The 16,598-nt window shown below is 37.5% G+C and overlaps 1 protein-coding gene across 1 annotated transcript in view; it reads right to left on the reverse strand.

Moving 5' to 3' along the window:
* The window catches only part of USH2A (usherin), a 372,299-nt gene extending 356,257 nt beyond the window's left edge, over positions 1-16,042 (reverse strand). Inside the window, exons 1-2 of the mRNA XM_041426677.1 lie at positions 15,558-16,042; positions 10,256-10,421 (exon numbers count right to left, since the gene is read on the reverse strand). Coding sequence (XP_041282611.1) covers positions 10,256-10,421; positions 15,558-16,042 — 651 coding nt within the window. The remainder of the gene's footprint in view (positions 1-10,255; positions 10,422-15,557) is intronic.
* Positions 16,043-16,598: the final 556 nt, after the last annotated feature.

Below are 16,598 nucleotides of genomic sequence, written 5' to 3' on the forward strand. Positions count from 1 at the left end.
ATCTGAAGATTTTGCACTATTTTACAACACTCAGTACTATGACTCCTAAGTAATTTCCAAATTTAATGCAAGAATACACTGGTTCTACAAAACAGAGCTGAACGGCTCTGCTGGGACTGAAAAGTTGAAAATCCATTCCTCTGTCTTTTTTGGGAGATGATTTACATAAGAAGAAAGCAATTATTTCTGCCCTCTGAATGCTTTGCCACAAAAAGTTCCACGTATCCAGTTAAGGGATTTTTGCAAATAAAGTCTCATCTCTTCTTTCAGGGCTTAGTTTCTTTTCATGGTCAAGGAGCCATGAAAGTCTGTCTTTGATTCTTTTCATATTCTTCCCCACAACCTTACTTCAGGCCTTTCCCTCCTCCTCTGTGCCCTGCTTTCTTCTGTCCATCACAAAGTCCTTTAAATGGACATTCAACTACTCCTTTGTACTGTAACTCTCCAAAACTCTTTTTGATGGCAATTCACTGTGAGCTTCAATTTTCTTTTTTTAAATAACTGCTTTTTTCCAGAGTTACTAAGCATCTTAGCAGCGAAGCTTTGCCAGAGATCCAAACTAATATTGTTTGCTGTTAATTCCACTCAGATCAAAAGGGACTTTGGAGGACAGTGGTTTGGTAGCTTATTGTCGGTAGTTTATTTTTGGAAAAAGTTAAATTAAATAGTTTATGCAGCAGCTCCCTCAACTACATTTTGTTAGAGATGGGCCAGGAGATGACCGGGGAGGCTACTCATAAAGTTCATAGTGATCTCCTGAGCACTTTAGAGTACAGGCCTTGAGTCAAGGCACAGAAAAGCCACAGAAAAGCCACAAAGATTACTGAACAGCACAGAGAAGGATGTCAATAAACACAGTTTAAGGAAAAGGATAAAGGCCCTTCAAATATAATTAAATGCACTCAGAAGTCCAGCAAAAGAGTGGCAATGCAACCTGTTATATGCATGACTTACAGACAAGAGGTACACACATAAGGCACAAGTAAGTAATAACCAAAGAACCTCACAAAGACAACAGACTTTTTCTTTTGACCAGTCCTGATTCCAAGAACCTGAACTCAAGTCCCATGGGACATGGTCATCAAGCTGGAAAGACAAAGGCATACCTCTGAGTACTGAGGATAAATCTTCAAGGGTAAGAATTTCAATGTAAAGAAACAGAAGTTTGAAGTTCTGAAATGTCAGATTAGGAGCAATGTTGATGGTTTATTTTACACTGCCACTGAATACCACATCAGGATTTGCTTAGAAGCACAACAAGGATAACCCTCACAAGACAGATAGGCCATCTACAATCAGTTAATAGAAAGGATACACCTAAACACCACCTGAAAGGAGAGAAGAGGTTTGAGAGGAAAATATTTTGGCTTTTATTCAGGAGGCAGAAGATAAAAAGCCAGTGCCATTCTTTGAAATGCTGCCAGTATCACAAAGGGTCAGACAAGCAAGGCTGCATGACTCTGCACACAAACAGTTCTTGGAAGAAGGGATTTAGGTCAATTCGAAATTGAAACCCCTTTCTAGAACAGACAGAATCAAAGGAGGGTCAGCTGCTCCTATACCCAAATAAAGGCAGTTTATTTGTGTATCAAGATAGGAAAGAAATGAAAAGTTGAGGGAGAAAAATCAAGTATTTAAACCAGTACTGTCCTAAGTAAGCATGCACATAGACTGTACATTATGACAATATATATTAAAAAAAACATATCTGTGTTTAAAATCTAAAGCTCAAGATGTTAGAACCTGAATGTCAGGAATTACACAGATCATACCACTGAAAAAGTGTTGCTATGCTATGCCTTAAAGAAAGCTCAAATTTTGACAAAGAAAATGAACTAACTGTATTAAAACATACTACAGAACCTGGTATTCCAGCTCTTTTTATTAAAAAAAAAACCAAAACAAAAAAAACCACCAAAAAATATACCTTCAGATTCAATGGAAGATCAGAAAAGAAGCAGAAACAAAAAAAAATCCTCTGACCTATTCTCAATTAACCCTACACAGAAAAAAAGAACAATGCAGAAATTAAGGCTATATGCATGATACATGAAGAGGTCTTGGACCATTTCTTCTGAGAATCCATAAAACCAAGTCTGTACTGGATGAATTGGTTGGAAAAGCACATGGGTTAATACTGTACACTAGAAAAGACAACAAGACTTCTGAGGAATGAAATCAAGATTCAATTTGAATTCTTTGAAGTAAAGATGCATGTGGATAAGAACTGACCAATATAACATACTGGCTTTCTAGAAAGGTTTCAAACGTGGAAGAGATTAAATGGTCACATTTCACACAGACAGTAGTTTATCACTAACTCCAACAATCTCTGAAATCTAACATTTTGCACAGGCTTGAAAAGTGGTTAGTAAGGTGAAAAAAAAGATAGAGTGAATACATGCAGATAGTAGAAATCAAAGCTTACTTCAAAGGTACAAAGGATCTCAAAATTGTTAAGGAACAGGCAGCAAAGTAGCAGAGTAAATGTCTTGTTAACCACAAGGTAGTAGACAAGAAAAATATTCTTGTCCATGTAAACACAACACTAAATTCTGAACAATCACTGCTCCAAGTGGTCTTGGAGTTACTATAGAGAGTCCCTCACTAATGAGCAAAAAAGAAACATTCCATATTGGGAAAGAGATTTTTAAAAAGCCCACAAAACTTCATTGTTTAGAAATTCGTAGTGCAAAGTGTCTGGGATAAGTGGAGTTCTGTCCCTTGCATTCTCCAATAACCCCCAAAGTTTCTGAAAATATCAATGAGGATGAACAAAATGCAGAATGGCTTCGATATAAGGAGAAATCTCACTTATGAATGATTTTAATATGTGATAAAGTTCTATAATCAAAATATCAAAAAGCATAAGAATGATAAAGAAAAAGAAACTGGAAAAAGAAATCAGCAAAAAGAAGTTGGCAGACAGCAGATTTAAAATAAAGAACAATTTCATACATAATGCCATATGAGGAACTAATTGCCACAAGAGTCCAATGCCAAAATATAAATTTATATATATTTATATGTATATATATCATCTATATTTATATGTATATATATCATATTTATTTGTAATTATAATTATCTATAATTATACATCTTCCAATTTGTAAATTAAAAGAAAAATAATTAGACTATTAAACTAAAAACAGGTCAGTTAGTGACTATTCAAGGCAGTCCAGCTTAAGAAGCTTCAAAACCCACTGATTTTCAGAAAATAAGTCAATGATACATCTAAAAGAAAGTTGCTCCTATTAATGTACTCTTCTTTCATACTCCAAGACACGCTATCTAGACAGCTATCAAACAGACAGAGGAGTCCTTAAATTAGGCAAAAATTACAGCAATACTGAGACAAGGCACTAGAATGAGACACATAGACAAGAGGAGTTCCTCTCCCTCTTCCATCCCAGATCCTTCTGCTTTCCACACAACCTGGTAAGTTGTTCAGAGCCAGGAAATATTCGTTGCTTCCAACAGAAAATTATACATTTGAAGTCTTACAAGATTACCCCTCTGGACTGCCACCAGCACACATGAATTTTGTGTTGTACAAGATCTACACATGTAATTTATGTCACCCTCCATTTGTTGCACACATAGATGTTAACACAAGATGTAAGACAGAGTACCCACATAAATAATGGAGGTTGCACAAAGGACAACCTGAAAGTTTCACCTTCCATTTCTTGATCAGACTTGTGATTTAAGTCTGTCTTTAAGCTACAAAAACCTGAACCAAAGGTAGAAATTACTTCTAAAAATAAATAAACAAAACCCCCAAACAGACAAACATGTGAAAAAACACAAACAAACAAAAACAAACCCACAAAAACAAAAGCTCTTCTATTTGGCTGTACTCATCAAGTTTTTAGACTCATCAAAAAAAGTTTCAAGTACCTTGTGAAAACATTTACATAAAAACTTTCACAGCACAAAGCAGAAAGGACAATTGTTCAGTATTTGTGATCCATCTTTACCAGCAAAGATGCTGCAATCAGTTGCCTGTTTTCTACTCACACACTGTGTAGCCAAGAACTACCTGCTGGAGGACCTTCTGCCCGCATTGCAAATGGTGTGTTCTAAATGGTGATAATCCACTGTACAACTTCAAGCTTGGTCTCCCCAAAAAGGAATCAAATTGAAGCATATCAATAGCAAAAGAAGACTCAAAATAGACAGAAGGCAAATTGAAGATTGATGGTTTTCAAATCTTGAAACTCTCCAGACAAATAAGGCATAGCTTTCTGCAAAACATTCAATACTACCTCCTCTCAGTACTGGCCACACAAAGGCTTAATTCCATTCCTACCATATATAACAGAGTCTGGGCAGATTTCAGTGGTATTTGCAACTGCAATTACAAAAAACATTTGCAAGTTCCAGAAGTGGAATCAAGATGGCATTGACAAAACCTGTATTTTTAGCATTCTCTGAAATTAAAATCTTAGCCCAGGCGAAGTTCCTTGCCTTGTGTTCCGAGGCAACGCTAGACTGCAAATTTAAATCTGCAAATATACTCAAACTCATACTCAAGCAAGAAAATAAGTAGTTTAAGAGACAGTGTGAGTAGAATCAATCATCTGGGAAATATGCTGTTTTCTCAAGAAGCCGAAGTTACAACAGGGTTTTCAAATGTACACAGTCAGCATCCTAATACCCACAGACTACGAGGAGAAGAGGCAAGAACCTCTGGATGCAGGAAAAAACAAAGAAGTTTTACTGATATCAAAGAACACAGAGGTTGCATGCCAGCAGCAGTACTTGAATGTCCTGCACGGTAGCAGAATAGATGCTGAAGCAGCTCCATGCTCATTGTGTCTGTGAACAGTTCTTTAAACGCATACTCAAATACATGACAGACTGTAATGTGTGTTTTATTTCCACTGTCTGGCAGGAGCAGAGCACCAGCCATATGGATAGACTGCATCCTCACAAATATTTTCAACACAAAATTGCAATTAATAGACATGAAGCTCCCAAATGCAGAATTATTGCAAACTCTCCACTCCCTTCTTGGACCTGACAAACTACTCTCAATAGATAGTAAGCGATGACTTCAAATAGGAGATCAAAGTGGTTTGTTAAATCAAAATGCTTTCTTGCTTTCTCATGTCCTTATTAAACTTAGGGACCACACAGTTTAGAACACCCAGTATTTAGTAAGACATACATAGGGTGTGTATAGAATAAATGTTTGCCTCCCTGCTTTTAAGTCTCAGGTTCTTTGCTTATAAAATAAACTGTAAAGTATTCAAAAACTTGTGCAGAAAATAAAAGGATTTCACAAATTGGAAAGGACAAGTTTTCTCTTGATAGTCAAACAGTTATGATGTAAAGCGGTCTCATTAAATCATAAGTACTTTAACCTTTTCTTGAAAGAACTGGAAGATTTAAAGATTTATAAAGAAATTTTGGCCTAAACTAGGAAATTACTCATATTTGACATGTATTGAAATGATAATGCTGATTTCAATAGGCACTCTAAGAGCATTTTCCTCCCAGGAGAGAAATTCAGTCACAGTAACCTCTCAGCATTTAGATTTTAAACTTACTTTCCAAAGCTTTTAATGTGCTATAGTCTGCCAAAACACGGCAGAGCTACATAGATATGATCAGGCAAAATAAAGGCTAGCAAAAAGATTATTTTTATAATTTCAGACACTAAATATGAAACAAAAACATTAATCTGACATGTTTTCAAAGAATCTCCTGTTTCAGCAGCCTCATCTGCATCTGCAAATTCATGTTTAAACTCCACTCTTCTTAATTGATTAAATAAATTCTAAAGTATCCAAGGGAAAGTGAAAGACTCTTAACACTGAAACTGAAAAAGAAAATACACAATACACAATGGTGCTGCTGTTAATAAGTGAAATATATCTGATATTGGTTTCACTTTGCAGAGATAATATGGTACACAACTGACCTTAATTACGCTCAATTTTTTAATTCTTTAGAAGTTAAGACTTTAAGATGCTAATTTTTCTGAGGTTTCACTTCAGTGCATATCAGATTCTTTTAAGTTAAGGCTATATATCTTTTGCTCCAGTGTGTACCTTCAGATTTTTTGCTAACACATACCTAAAAATATGTCATTAAAAATATCATTAGATCAAGATGAAACATACAGTAGGACCCTAAAACTTTCAGAAGCCTGAAAGATTTGATCATCACCAACTGGAAACAACTAGAACAGTAGAAAAATTTGTAGAGGAGTTTCAAGTTCACTACTTTGCATTTTGTAATAGCAATTTTATTTCAAACCACTTCCCCCAGTCTTTTTGGTCATGCCATTCTTTCTGTATGACATCTTACTGTTCCCCTTTCTGATTATATCTATTACGAGCTGCTATGATAGGAATTCTTAATATTTCTGCCAAGTTCATTAACAAAAATAAAACACAAGGCTGGCCTAAAGACTAATTCTCAAATAATTCAATTGGCTTTGTGCCTGCCCCTTCCCCAGGATTATAAGCAAGTTCCTCTGAGCAGTATCTATTGCAATCCTTCCCATAAGCATTCCCTTTGACCCTGGAACTTCTCATAGGTTGTCACATCAATGCTAAACTCATCCAGACAGATGAAATTTGACACATTTAGTTTGCCTGAAAATCAGCTTTCTCATAAAAAAAAAAAAAAAAAGCTAAGAGGCTAGACAGTGAAGAGCTATCTATAGGAAATTCACACTGCATTTTATCCCCTTTTTCATTTAGCTCCACATCTTTATCTATTTCTTCAAAGATCTTTTCTAAATCCTCATACGCCACTGTGTCAAGACGTAAGTCTGCATTACGAAGATCCTTTTTCCTTCCTCTTGGTACATACTTTGGCTGGGGTGGAGGTAAATTTTTTCACAACATCCCATGCCACAGTGTTTCAAATCTCGGGCTAAAACAGCATTGATAACACATTAGTATTTTAGTTATTGCCAAAGAGATCTTGCCCACTGTCAAGCCCTTCTCTTTTCCCAGCTGAACTCCTCATCCCACCTCAGCAGTAAGCCAGGGTTGGACCAAGAAACTGGGAAGGGGGACAGCTAGGACAAAAAGATATTCCTTACTCTATAGCCTCATGATCAACAATAAAAACTAGGGTAGAAGAAGAAATGTGAGGAGATAGGAATTTCACTTCCAAGGTGGCCTGCTGCTGAGAAATAGGCTGGGCAGTGGTCTACTTGTGGGAGGTGGGGAGTGATTGCCTTTACATCATTTGCTCCCCTCCCAGTCCCTTTCCTTCATGAGTTTTTCTCACTTTTGCTATTTCTGTTGTCTCCCCTGTTCTACAGGCAGGGGTGAAGAGGGCCCAGATGCTTGGCTGCTGGTTGGTATCAACATGACACCTTTCCTAAACAGAAGCATTACAGCTCCATCTCTGAATGGTAGCTTTGCACAGAATGTCTCTTTGTCAAAGGATTTTGCATGCCAGTTCTTCCAGAATTTTTGGACAATGACCATCTGTTTGCAGCAACATGTACACAATCAGCTTGCATATTCATGTTTCTATTCTTTATGATCACTTTTGTTTCCATACATTAATTTCTGCTACCCTGATTGGTTTTGCTCTGTGACTCCTGAAAACAGAACCTAAGGTATTTATTTATTCTGGGGACCTTATAGAAATCATCCTTAATCTCAAGCACACTCTGACTGTACTCAGGTCTTGCTTTCTTACACAAAAAAAAAAAATTGTAAGAATTTTTTACCATTTGACAGTCTAATTAATATCAACCACTTTATAGTTTTATTTCTATCCTACACAGCATTCTCTGTGAATCAGCTTCCCCATTCCCCAGTGCTCACACACTTTGCCCCCTCTAACTGCAGGAGTACTTATTCACACAGATAACCCTAGGCAGTATACAGCCATATTTTTTTTCCTTTAAGGGCAAAAATTTCTCTTAATTCTATTTTGCCCATTTTTAAAAACCTCCAGTTTTTTTTTTTTCCATTCAATCTCCAGACTCCAAAGTTTACTTTGTTTCATAAAAATAGGTGCATGTGTTTGTTCTCTTTGAACCCAAAAGTGTTCCTAGAGAACCAAAGAACTGTTTACTCTTCTATTTCATCTGACTCTAGTTATGAATGCTTAACATTATTCTTGAGAACTACACTTCTGATAACACCCTCATTACTTAACAAAGCTGGTATACCCAGACTTTCTGCTTCAGCAACTACTCAATGAAGAAACCCTTCATGCAGAACACACAGGAATGTTTGGGCCCTGCTCCTGTTAGCAGAACTTAAATTTCCCAGCCATAAACTGGAAAATAAGTCTCTGCAATGACACAGTTCTTAGTAGTAGTTCCCTCTAACAAATTACATATCTAAATACAAACTCAAGGATTTAAATTCCTAGATTACCTCAGCAGAATTAATTTAATAGCCTTCTCTTCCCCTAGAATTATTTTATTCCGAAGAAATTATTTTCAGTCTGTGCTATCCTTTCTTCTTTCCTTTCCTCTTATCATTTAATTACTATTTGATGCTATTCCACCATTTAGCTTTCATATTTATCATTCCTGAATAGGCATATGCTCTTACACCTGAATTCCAAACATATCTGCCATCCCACCATGTTTTTTCTCTCTCTCTAAATTCAGTTTCACATCTGTAACCAATACTTTACAATCCTTTCCCATGGTGTCTGTTGCCTAGCATCTGGGTGTATGAGACACAGACAGCTCCAGATGGAAGTTACTTTGCACATTTTCGTATGATCTTGCTCATGTTGTCACTGTCCATTTATGGAAAAAAAAAAATGCTTTTGGCCCCCTGCTAAAACACAAACAAACCAACCAACCTTTGCCTAAAGTTTGATAGCCAAGCCAAGGGCTAAATGGATCAGGCTGCAGCCAGTATAATCTTTAATGGCAAGTTGCATCCTGCAATAGCACCAAGCACAGGAAGGTTCTACCCGAGCTCAGAAACCATTAAGTCTGCAGTTGCTTTAAGGGTCTAGAAGGTATATTTCTTTACTCCTGCTATGAATTGAACAACTTTCTACAGAGAAACAGAGGGCCAAATTCCACAGGGTGCTTCATGTTCCTTTGTAATGCAGTTCAAGATCTGTGTGTGTATTTAACCAGCTCTTTCACTTTCACTTAGCTGTGCCAGGCTTTCGCAGTTCCTGAGGTACAAAATGCGGCTGACAGCAACAGCAGTAATATAGCACCCTTGGAGTGCTTGAAGTGTAAAGTTCATTAGTTCTACCTTAAGGTCACTCTTTTAATCCAACAGCCAAAATCTTATTCACACTACCATGCTGTTATCCTGGAAAAAAGAAAACTGCAAAAAAATCAAGACGTCAGCTTAGATACTTCTTACAAGTGACAAGATCAGCACTAAAAACCCAAATCACAGTCAATACCTTTTAGCAAGTTTCAAGAAAGCAGCAAAACTATTCTTGATTGTGCTGTAGACCAAATGAAATTTAATAGAACGGATAAAGGAAATGAAGGAAGGAAAAGATAAACATTTCAATACCTGATAATTGTGGTTTATAATTATTAGTTGAACTTGGCTCACAAATAGAATTTATTATGGTGTCTGTTGGGAATTACAAGACATGCAAATAACTGAATTTTAATTTCTTCTGTGTTTGTTTACTGATTTTTGTACATACAGTTTAAATTTTAACAAACTCAATTTTGCTTTATCCTCGGTGGATATTTGTACACTTATTAAGTTATGTCAACAGAAGACTTTTAGAACACAGGGATTGTGCTCTAACAATTCTGAATCATATTCTTAAAATAAGAGGTGATAGCTCTGTAACTTACTAGCTTGCCTGATCCTGCACAAACTCACACATTTACTTATGTGCACTGTAAGAAGTTTATAAAATTAAATGGAACAGAACTCCATAAGGCAAGTACATTAGCATGTATAGATGAGAATGGTGTTCCCTTCTATCGGAAATAATCTGAGACCCAAGACTAATCAGTAATTTTACATATAAGTATCTAAAATATTAATACAAGGTTTTCTTCACCTGACATACTAATGTTTTTAAAGGTGAGAATTTTCAGTTTTGTACACTCTGCTTGTTCAGAAGAATGGGCAGATCATTTCTTTCCAGTGCTAAATTAGCAATTGCCTCAAAATGAGCTTCCAAATTAACATCCTTACCTACGAGACTCAAGAGTTATCATTTACATCCCCCAATTTATTATTTTATATTTATACAGTTATATCACTCTCACACAAATGTTGTATTTCAACAAATACTAAATCGTTTTTATTTTACTCACCTGCACACTAAGATGAATCCATTTCTTCACAAGAATTCTCCCCAGTGTCATTACTTTTATTGGTGGCTGCAAACCATTTACTGTGCGATAATAAAACATGGTCTCTTTCTCAGAGATTGTGAGTTTGAACACAGTCTGCCCATCAATAGCCTTTTCTATCACACACCTTTGGAAATAACCAAGAAAAACAACATAAGGTCAGAGGCACACACATATACACATTCTTGCCAAGGTGCTATCCTGTAAAGTGATGCTAACCAGAATGTATTAAAATAAACATTAAAAAATACAGCTCTTGAGAAGATGCTCAGTGACAGTGAAAGTCACAGGATATACTAAGTGTAAAAGAACTTTAGCAAAGATATTTTCTGTCTCAATCCGTAAGGGTTTTGGATTGTGTTGGCGTTTTGGTTGGTTGATTTTTGTGTTTTACTTTGTTTATTGAGTGCTGGCAACCCCAGCTCATTTGGGGGTGAAAGAGAGGTCCAGTTTGTCTCCTCTCTTGAAGACTCCATGACAGAAACCACAGTGACTGTGCAAGTCTCTGCCACACTTTTCATACAAAGCTGTGCAACTTAGTACATCCCGTGGAGGTGCTTTCATTTTCCTTAGTCTAACAAGACAAATGCAACATAACCACAAAAAGCAGTACAAATGGCATGCTTTGTTAATAAGTCTTCCATCTTTCCACCCAATCTGAGCAGGTAAGGCAGGCCTAACACCAGCTGACCCTATACTCTCCCCTTTGCAGTGTCTTTCTTTAACCTAAGAAACTAGAGCAAGGCAAGAAGGATATCCAGATGCTTCTTAGGAATTTTTTTCCCTGACAAAGAAGTCACATCAATAGCAAATACAATAATGTCACATAAGGTACAGAGAACAGCATACACAGCAAATTATTTTGCATTTCAAGGTGCTAAAATGTTTTTGCCAATCCAGTCACCATGTCAAGAGTCCTGAGAAAGCACAGGCTCCATATGTTTGTGTAAAAAGTCTGCATTTTATTAAATACAAAAAAGAAATTATAAAGTTCTATGCTTCCCATTTGAGCTGCTTGAAAAATACAGTTCTCAATGTACTGATCCATGAAAAGTCAAATATTTTAACAGTTACACCAGACTAAATTAGTGCACTAAGTCACAAGAGGGAAGAATATAAAATTTATATGAGATTAGTATTTACGTACCCATATTTCAGAGGAAAAAAAAATGAAAACAGAAAACCCTTACCGACTGATGTCTTCATCTACTCTGCATTTATAAAAGAAAACTATCAAAAAGGCTGATCTTTGATACTGCCATTAGTCACTAATTCACCTTTAAATCCAAGGAAAAATTAATTCCTCGTGTTACTATTCTAGCCTGCTGGAATGTTGTCAATGAAACACCTTGCAAAATGAAGACTTCTGTTTTCCCAACCTTACTAAAACCATATTTCTTAATAAATTGTCCACTGGTCTTTTGAATATTTTGTTTGCTTGTAAACATGCTAGTTTTGTTAGATAATAAATGTGAAGGAAGGCTCAGCTAAGTAGCAAAATATTTAGGAACTGGATTTACCCAGTTCCTGGATAAACAATAATTGGATAATCCAGGGTTTTGTTTATTTTACTTATCTAAAACAAACATCCCCACATTGTTTTTATCCCCAAAGGTGTCATGACTTTAAGAAGGGAAGCGACCTTGATGTACATCACTTTGAAAACTGGAAAGAACAAATGTGAATTGTTACTTACTAGTAAAAGAGGAAAATCAAGAGGGAAAAGAGAGGGAAGGAAAAAGAAAAAAGAAAAAATCCAAACTAGTTCTATCATAGATGAAATAGGAAAAGGCATTACTTCTGACTCTGAGCCTCATTTTCTATTCCAGCCATGATTACAGAGAGAAGCCACTATTCTTTGTGAAGTCTTCAACTTCTGGTAATCTGCAGTCCCAAAGAGCCAATACCTGACTACATATATCTCAGTGGTGGGGTTGGAGGGAAAAAAAGCCAATAACACAAATCCCCTCGGTCAGCTTTCAAAGAGAAAAATATTCTAGACAATCTAACATGCTGCACTGGTGCTGCTCACACATCAGCTGGAGCAAATGGGAACACCTGTACTGGCACAAAATCAGATGCTCCTTTCAGTCTAATTCCTAATGTAAAACATCGGAATGGATAATTAGCAGTACCATATGATTTTAGTCCCTTAGATAAATAAAATTTAAAAAATCTGTGTGCTGCCCATTTCACAATCAGGCCATTCCTGCTGATCCTTTTGCTTGTAAAAGATCTCAGCTCACGTCTTGATACCACCAATATCTTATGGGCTTCTGAACTTGCTCCAGTTCACACTACATTGATATAAACTGCCTGTAATGGTTACTCCCAAAATGCAAAGCTTGTACCCATATTCTTATCCTATTCCACTGTGAAGGGCTGTCGTCATACACAGTTTCCTGTATTGTGCCAATGCTTACGCACAGGCTACACACAGGTTTACTGAAGGCAATTATATTAACTGATGAGTACATGCAGCAAGAGAGGAATCATGAGGCTAGAATGAAACTCAGGAGCAAAAACTCTGCCCACCTACTGCCTAAAGGAAAAAATAATTTAAAGACTGGAGTACAAATGTCAGCGCTTTCTCACTCTTGCTTTTCTTCAATATTTCCAATATGCAGTGTCTTAGCATGCCTACAAATATCTCTACTAAATATCTTGAAGAACATCAGGGCTGGCTTCAAATAAATCTGTAACATGACCTGACTCTTCTCTGTGTCAGAGTGTATTGTCTCCCAGATTCACATAAGAAAACTTGGTATATATGAAACTGATGAAGAAAATTCTTTGCTTATGTACAATCTTTAGTCTTCAGACTTGGATTCTCACATCACTCATTTCAGCCAGCACAGTAACTTCTAACAAAAATCCTGCTATTTTCTTACATGAGTACATGCCTAACAGAATGTCACAGGATGTAATGGGATACTGTACAGCAACACTCCTAGCTTCTTTCCTAAGCACACACTCTCACAGACAGACCATATAAAATTCAGCACAAAAACACATTAGTATGGCATGTCCAAAACACAGGGGTCTGCTGTACTTGATGTAAGAGCACTTTGCCAGTAAAAAAAACCACCTTGTTAAACTTTCAATCACTCTACTGGCAAAATGAGCAGCTTGTTCTGGCTGATTTTCCTAATGCTTTGGTGGGAAAACAAAGATTTTTGTCAGAATGGATCCCACTTCTGTGAGGCTCCTCTACTGTGATAATGGGGCTTAAAAGGTGTCACAAATTACATGTAACAGGGACAATTCCCCACCAGGGACTTCAAAATGTAGGACATCCAGTAAGTCAAACTTCATCTGCCAACCTGAAGGACTCACTAAACCAATATAAGAAAAGGAAAAGCATCTTAGTCTGCTGGTAAATTATTCTCTTTTGTAAGACGTCTTCTGAGTCAAGCTTCAGTTGTTATTCATGTGCAACAACTGTTCCACCAGAACTGGAATTCAATATTCCTTTTACGAAAAATAGAAAAATTAACACAATTCTTTCTGTGCCAGTGAAACAAAAGCACCTGGACAGTGGCATATCATCCTGACCACTGGAATAACTGCTGTCCATCTTCATTTTTCAGGACGGGGCTTTACCATTGTCTTTCCTACATGTTGTATAGGAGCAAATCTCACACAGCATAAGAATGAAGTGATCTATTACAAAAATTGAATAAAAACATTTAAATTTTAAAGCGATCTATAAAACCCACTGAACAGGAATATGTACACTGTGTAGTTATTAACACAGCAGCAACTGGAAGCTAATCTTTTGCACTAGTCCATGGCTTATCAGTCATCAGTAGAGTCTGGTTTCTTCACAGCACTTAATCATTTGAAACTAAGGACATAACATTTAATTGTTTTAGGCTCCATGCATCAAAGCCTATCCCACTGACAAAAGATCTCACTCAACACATTGCTGCAACAGCTTGCTTGGAAATTAGTAGGATGCTTCTGCTTCAAGTTAGGCATGTGCTTTGATGAAGGAGACTCTGATGAGCCTACATGTCTGTGGACAGGAATTCATGGCATGGGAACACACCAGAAATGGACTCTCTGACATTCAAGATTCAACCATTATATAGAAAACTACAGGCTAAAGCTCTAGAGATGCCTGTACACATACCACCAGCTGAAATGATTTAACTTCAGCTCAGAAGTCCCTTGTGCTCTGCAGATATCATTTATTTCCACTCCATAACCACAGTTAGGTCAATTTTTTATGGTAATTATCACTGCATAAAACATACTATAATTTTACATTATGATTTCAGGTATTTCTATTTTTTCTGATGACTTTGCTACCCTTAGACAAGTGACTATTTCACATCAGCATGCAAAATAAACATCAAGAACACCTCAACAAAGCAGATGCTTAGCTACATTCTAAGAATAAGTTATGAATAAAAGTATAAAGTCATTTGTGGCATGTCGTCCGAAGGAACAAACTATACTCTTTGTGCTTTATGTTAAAGAGATCTGCACAATGAACGTAAGAAAGAGTAGGAGGCCCTGCAATTTGTGATAGATGACAGAACTTTTTTTGCAGGATCTGGGATGCATTTTTCAAAAAGCAGGTTTTTCATTATAGTAAGGCCCAGTCAAGCTGAAAGGTCACTTCTAACAGCAGTATTTCCTGAAAATGCAACATGTAGGCAAACAGGAGAGAGAACATGTTTAGCCACCTCTATTTTCTGAGCACCTAGTGAAATTTCACTAGCAGTTTAAATAGTGGAATCATTTGTTAAAGCAGCAACGCAGTCTGCCAGTCAGGCAATGTTCCCCAGATCCTTCAGGAACACTGTGACCTCTTTTCTGTATGTCCAAAAGCTACATTTTGGTGGCTGTCTGTGTTTGTTTTTAAGACAAACTTGTGTTGGAGAAATCCTAACATCTTAGATATTTTTTTTCTCCATCATGAAAGCAGCAACAGCACAACCCCGTGACAACGTAATTTTCTAGCAGCCTTTAGAAGGAATGCAAATTGGAAACACAAATTTCTCTTTTTGAGAAAAGACATGCACATTAAGTATGAATAGTTCCAAACATTGAAAGCCATCTGAGTCAATGCCACGAAACTGAAGCCGCTTGTCTTGACATCTGGGAAGACCCCACCCTAAATACAGCTCTATAAACGTCACAGTTTCCCACCACACCTTTTAAAAGTTTAAAGAGCTTGCTAATAATGACTGTGACTACAATGATCAATTTTTTTAAGAGCACCTGGAAAGTAAACACCTTCAATACTACTTACATTACACCTTCTTGCTCAGGTTTCAACCATACAGTTAACGTAAATGAAGCTCCAAGCCTTGGAAGACGGGGAGTAGAGAAGCAATCTTTGTGATTATGAAAAATAAAACTGGAAGCATTGCTGGAAGACCCTGGATGCAAGTCCCTCTTGTCCTCTGTAATACAGGTACCAAGGCCTTCTGAAAGAAGTGGTTTGTAGGACGAAGGTGACGACCTATATGGACATTCCTGAACACAAAATCTCTGAGTGCAGGATATAATACTTTGAACAGCTACTGAGCTATGACAAAAAGTACTTCGGTCTGGCAGCCCACAAGTGGCTTGAGTTGGCACAATTGACACATTCTTGAAAGCTCCCACATTTTCAAGCTTAGGGAAATGTCCCTGAGAGCTGACCAACAAAAAGGAGTCATAATAAGTTAAGATTAATGTTTCAATAGCATGAAACAAGAAACGACATCTCAAGGCAAGAGCCCAGCAATTCATGTTTACAAAAAAGCTTCTCCTGATTAAAGCAAACGTAAATAAATAATGATGTCCATGTCAGTAGCAATGTCCTCAGGTGCTGTGCTTTAAGAGTTTATGTAGCGTTTCATCCTCAAAACACCCATGCAAGGACTCAGTCACGAGGGACATCTATGTCTTCTGGCCAGCGAAACACACGTGGGTGACAGCCGGGATCTGCAAACCATAGAAAACAGACACAGTCCGTAGGAGAAACCTGCTCTTTTGCACCAGCAGAGGTGATGCCCGGCTAGGAATTTCAAGGGTTTGAATGCTTCGTCCAGATTCCAGCCAGCAGGCCCAGCTGCACACCCTTGCCGCCCAGGGCCGAGGCGTTTCTCCGAGCCAAGGCCGTGGGATTAGGCCGGCTTGAGGACGCGCAGGCTCATGGCCGAGCGGAGTTTATCCCAGATCTGTCGCGTCACCTGGCTTTGTGTGTCACAGTAAGGAATACGGGACACCGCAGCAAACCGGGACACGCAACTTGGGCCTCTGAAAGTCTCTGCTGAGGGTTTCGGGCGAGTTGGCTGGACCTCAC

The sequence above is a fragment of the Onychostruthus taczanowskii genome, unplaced genomic scaffold (assembly GCF_017590055.1).
Source record: "Onychostruthus taczanowskii isolate IOZ18803 unplaced genomic scaffold, ASM1759005v1 scaffold93, whole genome shotgun sequence".
NCBI classification, from domain to species: domain Eukaryota; kingdom Metazoa; phylum Chordata; class Aves; order Passeriformes; family Passeridae; genus Onychostruthus; species Onychostruthus taczanowskii.